The 6,720-nt window shown below is 39.8% G+C and overlaps 2 protein-coding genes across 2 annotated transcripts; one reads left to right on the plus strand and one right to left on the minus strand.

The window, feature by feature from the left end:
* On the plus strand, positions 1-4,266 carry LOC140356153 (tRNA selenocysteine 1-associated protein 1-like). The gene is made up of 9 exons (XM_072440928.1): positions 1-174; positions 331-428; positions 827-926; positions 1,544-1,596; positions 1,704-1,832; positions 2,217-2,333; positions 2,403-2,691; positions 2,777-2,822; positions 3,656-4,266. Exons 1-9 carry the CDS (start codon positions 136-138, stop codon positions 3,787-3,789), a joined length of 1,005 nt encoding a protein of 334 aa, XP_072297029.1. The 5' UTR covers positions 1-135; the 3' UTR covers positions 3,790-4,266.
* A 150-nt stretch (positions 4,267-4,416) lies between these two features.
* Positions 4,417-6,090, minus strand: fitm1l (fat storage inducing transmembrane protein 1, like). Its single transcript, XM_072440930.1, has 2 exons — positions 5,413-6,090; positions 4,417-5,214 (listed from the first exon to the last, which is right to left on the minus strand). The coding sequence occupies exons 1-2, from the start codon at positions 5,589-5,591 to the stop codon at positions 4,536-4,538; spliced, it is 858 nt and encodes a 285-aa protein (XP_072297031.1). The 5' UTR covers positions 5,592-6,090; the 3' UTR covers positions 4,417-4,535.
* Positions 6,091-6,720: the final 630 nt, after the last annotated feature.

The following is a 6,720-nucleotide window of genomic DNA, read 5'->3' on the forward strand; positions in this document are numbered from 1 at the left end:
CCATGGAAAAGCAGAGGAAGTTATGGGACGGAAGTGGATTCTTTGACCGACCACCAGACATAAACCACCGAGAGAAACCTTAATTTAATCTGTTTCATTGGGCGATTTATAAGATAACCTGCACATTTTAACAACATGATGTTCAACCGACAAACAAGTCTATGGATGGGAGACGTAGGTTTTGTTCATGTATATTTCATGAGTTGGTTCACACTGCATTACCATGCAGCATCCTTTGCTAACTCCGTTATTGCGAAACAGATTATTCGCTTGTTTACATTCTAGCCTTGCATAATTGACTGAGATCCCTCGTGTGAATGTTTTATTCAGCTGGACCCGTACATGGACGAGGACTTCATCAAGCAGGCTTTCAGTGCTATGGGCGAGTCACCTCTTGGAGTGAAGATCATCACACACAGAATCACAGGGTAGGGTTTGCTCACCAAACACACAGCCCCTTTAACTTTTACTTGACAAATACATATAAAAAGACAACAGTTTATCTACAGATGTATTTAATGGTTTACTGCAAATTATGTAAATTTTTTTGAAGCTCAAATGCAACTTTCAGGCGAGAAAATAGTGTCTTTTTCCTTCCCTTTGTAATAGAAAAGCAAACTCATTGACATTTCTACCCTGGAAATTCTAAATTGTTACTTTTTTGATATAAAGATCTAAAACCATTCGCATTGAGATCTGTTCTGAATGATCAACCTCATTTGGTCCTCAGTCGCCTCCATTCTGGTATTTTGAACATTGTGATGATAGAGCATTTTGAAGGGTCAGATGTTTCTATCTGTGTCTCCATGACTTGTGTGTTTTACAGTGGTTCTGCAGGATACTGCTTTGTGGAGCTCGCAGATGAAGAGAGTGTTGAGCGTTGTGTTCAGCGTCTTAATGGAAAACTTGTACCTGGATCCAACCCGGTTAGTTTTACTTGCCTATTACTAAATACTTAATTATACTCTCAAAAATACATATATATGTATACAATGCTGGTTCTAATATAACCATAATCTGACCTTCTTTTCCCACATTATAAACTAATTTGACCTGCTGCAGATCTCATCTACCATGGCAATTATTCTTATCATGATTAAATTGTATTAATTATGAATGTGCCATGAAACACTGGATTGTTTTTTAATATAAGTGTAATCCTGCTTCAGACAGGCATACACAATAAGTAACACTGCATAATATGTTTGAGTGTGCAATAGTAAGCTGTAGTTGGCTGTTGTGTTTGAAATGCTCTGAGCTGGCCAGTCTGCTGAGCTCCGCTGTCCACCAGCCTGACCTGCTGCTGACAGTATCTAGGAGGCTGCCTGTACATGAATGTACTTTGTTTGAAGCTGGGGCATAGAGTCTCTTATAGGAACTAACTGAGGAATGGGCTAAAGGCTGTTCTGGGTGGTAGAGGTATGTAAATCTAAATAAAAACAACTATAACTCCATTCTTTATTCCAGCAATATCAGTGCCATACTACAAGCCTTGAGGTCTGTAAAGAGTGCTTAGTATTTGTTTTTCCTTCTGCATGTGCAGCCCCGCAAGTTCAAACTAAACTATGCCACCTACGGGAAAAGACCTGAGCCAGGGTTAGTCATATGATGTCTTTCCACTCTTTTTTCTTCTAATAATAATAATAATAATATTATGATTATTATGATTATTATATATGCAACACATCTGGTTAACTTCCCAGACCGGAGTTCTCAGTGTTTGTTGGTGACTTGGCCTCTGAGGTGGACGACTACCAGCTGCACCAAGCTTTTAAGAAGTACCCCTCCTGCAAAGGAGCCAAAGTAGTCACTGACCAGTACGGCTACTCCAGGTAAGTCTGCATTTTTTGGGAGAAATTGTAATTATTAATATATTTTTTCTTATAACTTGATTCAGTTAAAATCATTTCTTTTATATGCTGTGTGATATTTGGCTGGCCTCTGGACGTTGAACATCAATACATCTTCGTCTATTTTCGAAGGCTGAAAACTGTTTTCTTGCCATTTTATGCTAAAACTATTGTTTTCCCCATTTAGGCTAAGCAAGAGCAACTCACAAATCAAGTGATGCTACCACATGTTAAAAGTAAAACAACAAGTTTCAGTTCTACAATAATAATACCCATTATATTCAATTTTCTTATAAGTGGCTTTTTTCTGTAAGTATAGCGTGTGTGCTTTGAAGGTTAGGAGCTGTAACTCTTTTTGACTTGCAGAGGCTATGGGTTTGTCAAGTTTGGAGACGAGAATGAACAGAAGAAAGCCATTGAGGAATGTCAAGGTACAATGCTCGCCGGCAAACCGCTCAGACTGAGCATCGCTGTTGCAAAGAGGTATGATTTGTAGACTTTCAAAAAATATCTGGCCTGGAAGGTGTTTTTAATGTTTGTTTTTGTATACAGTCAGAAGGTGGGCACTTTCCAAGGTCAGAACACGTACACAAACTACAGTCAGACTCCAACCAGTTACTATGGCAGCACGGGTGGGACAGGAGGGTACTACCCACAGTGGGGCAGTTATGATCAGTACAGTGGCTACGGCAGTGGCTACAACGCCAGCTACCCTCCTGGCTACGGCCCTGGGTACAGTTATAACTACGGCCCCTATGGATATCCCCCTCCTGGGCACATGATGCCCCCGCCTCCCGTGGGCGGCCCATCTGCGCCCACAGACACAACAGCTGCCACAGATGTAAGGACTGTTATTTCATGTCTCAAAGCAACTGTTGAAAATACTATCAGTAATATATTTTTTACTTGTCTTCATGCCCTTTCAGCAAAGTCAAGAGGCAACGAATCCAGCAGCGGTTGAGAGCACAGAAGGTACATTAAAAGAAAATAAACACAGAAATACACACACACAAGTGTTATATTTAGTGTCAACTCCGTACTCGGTACTCAGAGTACACTTTTAACTCATTACAAGGTTCAACTCGATTTGTAAAAAATATTTTATTCTATTTTAACTCTTTCTGTCCCGGTTGAAATTTTCAGCATTTATTCCATTTTGTACACCATCCGATTAAAAATGGCTATCACCCCTGGGATGTGAAATATAACAATAACGCTATAACCAACCAATCAACCATTCTGGGAAGTTGTTCTCCAAACCTACAAAAAAAAGTGTCTTTTATATTCACATTCTGCCTAATTGCTCAGTCTACTGTCTAGGCAGGATTGATGAGGATCTGATTGTCAATTACAATTAGAGCAAATCTAACATAAGATAAGATATGCCTTTTATTTGTCCACACATGGGGAAATTTTGGTGCTGCAACACAAGTCGATACAGAAGAAAGGAACGGATAACACTCTTAATAGAAAAAAAACTCTTATAAACAAAACTCCTATGTACAGAACCTCTTATATTCTTAATATGGAATAGAGAGAAGAAAAAAAATAAAAAAAATTGAAAAATAAATAAAATGGAAATAAAAATAAAAAATAAGCTAACAGGACAAAATAATACATCTGACAAGAGAAGTCCAAACTACAGAGTCTCAGCTTCAAAGAGCCGAGTCAATTGTTTGTACTCCAAAGGGTTCAGGAACAGCTTCAGTTTGAATTGGAACAAATTTTAGGTGGACGTTTCACAGGTCTGTCGGAATGATGCAGAATTTAATTGGTTTTGTTCTGTTGACTGTGTTTTTTTTCAGAACCTCTTGGTGTCTGTGACGTCGACCAGTGGAACAAGGACTTTATGCAGCGAAGTGAGGAGCTCTATGAAGCTTTAATGAACTGTCATTGGGAACCGCTGGACTCTATGGACTTACCCGCTCCCTCGTCCTGATTAGAGACTTATTAGTTTATTTATTTCTTCTGTTTGAAGTTACATGAAGATGCCGCACAGAACAGCCTCAGTCAGCAGTACCAGTTGTGATGCACATTGTCTCTGTAGCATTGTGAGTCAAAGCATTTTCAAAAGCCCAGATTTCCAGTTGCAAATAATGCAGTTCTTTAAGCAAATTTACATGAGTATATTTTTGATAATATATTTAAAATTAAATTAATGGATAAAAACTGCTTTTTCTACTAAGCAAAAATTGCCTTGGTGGTTAAAATTATTATGAAATGAGCTAACGATCTCATTACAGTTAATTAAGATAAGATATTCCTTTATTGTCCACACATGGGGAAATTTTGTAATTTTTTGGACATTATAAAATGTATTGTCTTGTGAATTGTTGAACCAGCAATATGTTGCAGTGTAAAATGTTGTAAATATTTTCTGTCTGAAAATGTTTTACCAATAAAACATGTAAATTAATTGAATCATTTTATTTAACCGACAATAATGCATGTAAACCATTGATACACACTGGCAAAACTGTAATATAAAATAAAGGAGCTGGAAATATATAACCTTGATTTTGAAAAGCCCATTGGGCTAAATGTTACAAACCAGACAGAAAACACGGATGATTGACTGCATTTAATGTTGAAAATGTATTCACAACTTAATGTTGACAATAAATGTTAAGAGGTCTAGCTTAAGTAAACCCACCCTGAGTTAACTTTATAACTCAGTTCAATATGTCACTTATTATTATTATAATTATTATTATGTTCCTTCTCTGCATTCAAACAGCTCTTAGGGTTGAGTAGTCCCAGGCCCGGTCTCCCTGGACAGTACCAGCTTGGACCCATCCGGTACCAGCCCTGGTACAGGACCCTCCAGCTCAAGCAGCCCAGTGCTCCTCCCAAAAGCTGTGTGGGGAACTGGGGAAAATAAGCTAACAGACATAGCAATAAAAAGATCCAGAGATTAAGAAGGACGACACAAAATAAGAAGAGGATCCTGAGCGGCGCGTCCGAGGCTCCGCCCAGGCTCAGATAGGGACCAAACACTGCTGTTTCTTCAGCCAGGAGCAAACAACACAGACAGAGAAGGAAGACATCCTCTGATACTTCATATCCCCTCCACAACATCCCGGCTCTAAGACACTGTACCTTACTCTCTCCCTCATGGAGCACCAGCAGCGGCTGACCGTTGGACACATCTGAAGTTGCCACTAATGGTTCATAGCAGCTGCCAGTGGCATTCTCCAGCAGGTCCAGAAGTTTACAGAAACCAAGCCACAACCCTCCTGCGAGCAGGAGGCGGGACAGGTGCCGAAAGGACAGAGACAAAGAGCGGCGAATGGAAAAGGAGAGGACAAACACAAAGGAGCCCACAAAGATGCAGGTCCAACCCCATCCGGAGCGCAGGAACATCCTGGAGCACAAACAAGCAAGAAGAGTTACAGATATTTAATTAGAAGATATATTTACTCTCAAAGAGGTGAAGGTGAACTTTACATACTCATATTACAACTTTAAATAGCAGAAATTAACAGTGTTATTGGTTTATTAACAGGATGTAAACCTGTCCAGGTGGATGTACATTAAACTATAAGAGATGAAGAGCCATCACCTGTACAGGAAGTGGGTCCGTTTGGCAAAGATGCTGTGCTGAGACACCCAAAAACTGAGTCCAGGCCCAAACATCAGCAGCACTGACAGCAACAGGTGGAAGTGCTGCCGAAAAACAGTATTTCCAAGAAAATGGGCAGCCAAGTCCGTCAGGACCACTAACCCTGTGTTGAGGAACATCTCAGTTCTCGGGGCTTTGCTCTGTGGGTTCACCTCCGATTTATCACAATGTGACAATGCAGTATTAGTACTAACCAGAGTATAGGGCAGTTTAGTTAGATCACCAATACCACAGACATATTTGCATCCAGTTGCAAAATAATTTATATCCAAGGACGAAGATGAATAAAAATAGCTTAAGGTCGCTGGTGTAACTCGGCTTGCTACTGTTGCAGAGACATGAAGAACTGTACAACCGGAATACAGTGACAGCAGGCCTCAGCATTCCTGGCATCGCAAATGTGCACACTCTCCAAAATCCATCTGAGAAGATCTTCAGTCCAGAACACAGTTAATAAATCCGGTATGTTCTTCATTTGAGGCAAGACCACACTCAAACCAGTGCCTTTAAGCAGCACGTCCAAGCTTTTGCAACAAACACAGTCCAGTGAGCCACCGCTGAGTCCAACCCTGAGAGGCGTCTTGAGACGTCTCTATTCTTTGACACCTCCACGGTTAGAAACGCATATATAAATACAGAGCGGGCTCCTGCCTTGTCGTGTCGGCTCAGACTTTAGGTGTCAAATTGCTCCTCATGAAGTAACTGAAGGGCGAGGAAACTGCTCACTCACAGCATTCCTTGCTGTTAATATGACTCTGATTTCTGGTGCTGCAATTTATGGGGAGCTGAGAATTAAATGATCAAACACAATCAGCCCCTCAATATTCAACAATGAGTAGGAATGTGCTCCAGTGTATTATAAAGTATTATGTGTTTGAATGTGTTCAAGTGTATTAATAGCAGTAACCTTTGTGCTGGAGCCTGTGACAGCTGTTGTATCAGTCTGTTTATGTCACTCAGTAATGAGCGTGGAGCTCAGACAGCAAAGAAAACACCCTCACGTTCAGCCTTTCATTACATCTCTACTCTTAAAAGTGTTACTGTTAAAAGTTAAAAGCGTTAAAATAAAACTTTAAAATATGTCTTATTATTGGGCATCTCTTCACTCATTGTGAGATAAAACTATTTTAAACACAGAAACTTTAGAGCACCAATCTAAATATATATTCTATATAATCACAGGTTATTTGATTATTAAGTAGAAGAAAACATTGTATTTCAAACTTACCGGTACTTAGGAATGCAGCA

Source organism: Eucyclogobius newberryi, unplaced genomic scaffold, assembly GCF_026437365.1.
Source record: "Eucyclogobius newberryi isolate DKJ021-1_F unplaced genomic scaffold, fEucNew1.0.hap1 SCAF_12, whole genome shotgun sequence".
NCBI lineage: Eukaryota > Metazoa > Chordata > Actinopteri > Gobiiformes > Gobiidae > Eucyclogobius > Eucyclogobius newberryi.

What these genes read in the sequence shown, in the direction of transcription:
- fitm1l (XM_072440930.1), bottom strand. Translation starts at nt 5,591, where the DNA reads ATGTTCCTCAACACAGGGTTAGTGGTCCTGACGGACTTGGCTGCCCAT. An exon ending in CGGACCCACTTCCTGTACAG is followed by an intron (nt 5,215 to 5,412) that starts GTGATGGCTCTT and finishes TTTGTGCTCCAG; the next exon opens with GATGTTCCTGCGCTCCGGAT.
- LOC140356153 (XM_072440928.1), top strand. Translation starts at nt 136, where the DNA reads ATGATGTTCAACCGACAAACAAGTCTATGGATGGGAGAC. An exon ending in CAAGTCTATGGATGGGAGAC is followed by an intron (nt 175 to 330) that starts GTAGGTTTTGTT and finishes TGTTTTATTCAG; the next exon opens with CTGGACCCGTACATGGACGA. An exon ending in ATCACACACAGAATCACAGG is followed by an intron (nt 429 to 826) that starts GTAGGGTTTGCT and finishes TGTGTTTTACAG; the next exon opens with TGGTTCTGCAGGATACTGCT.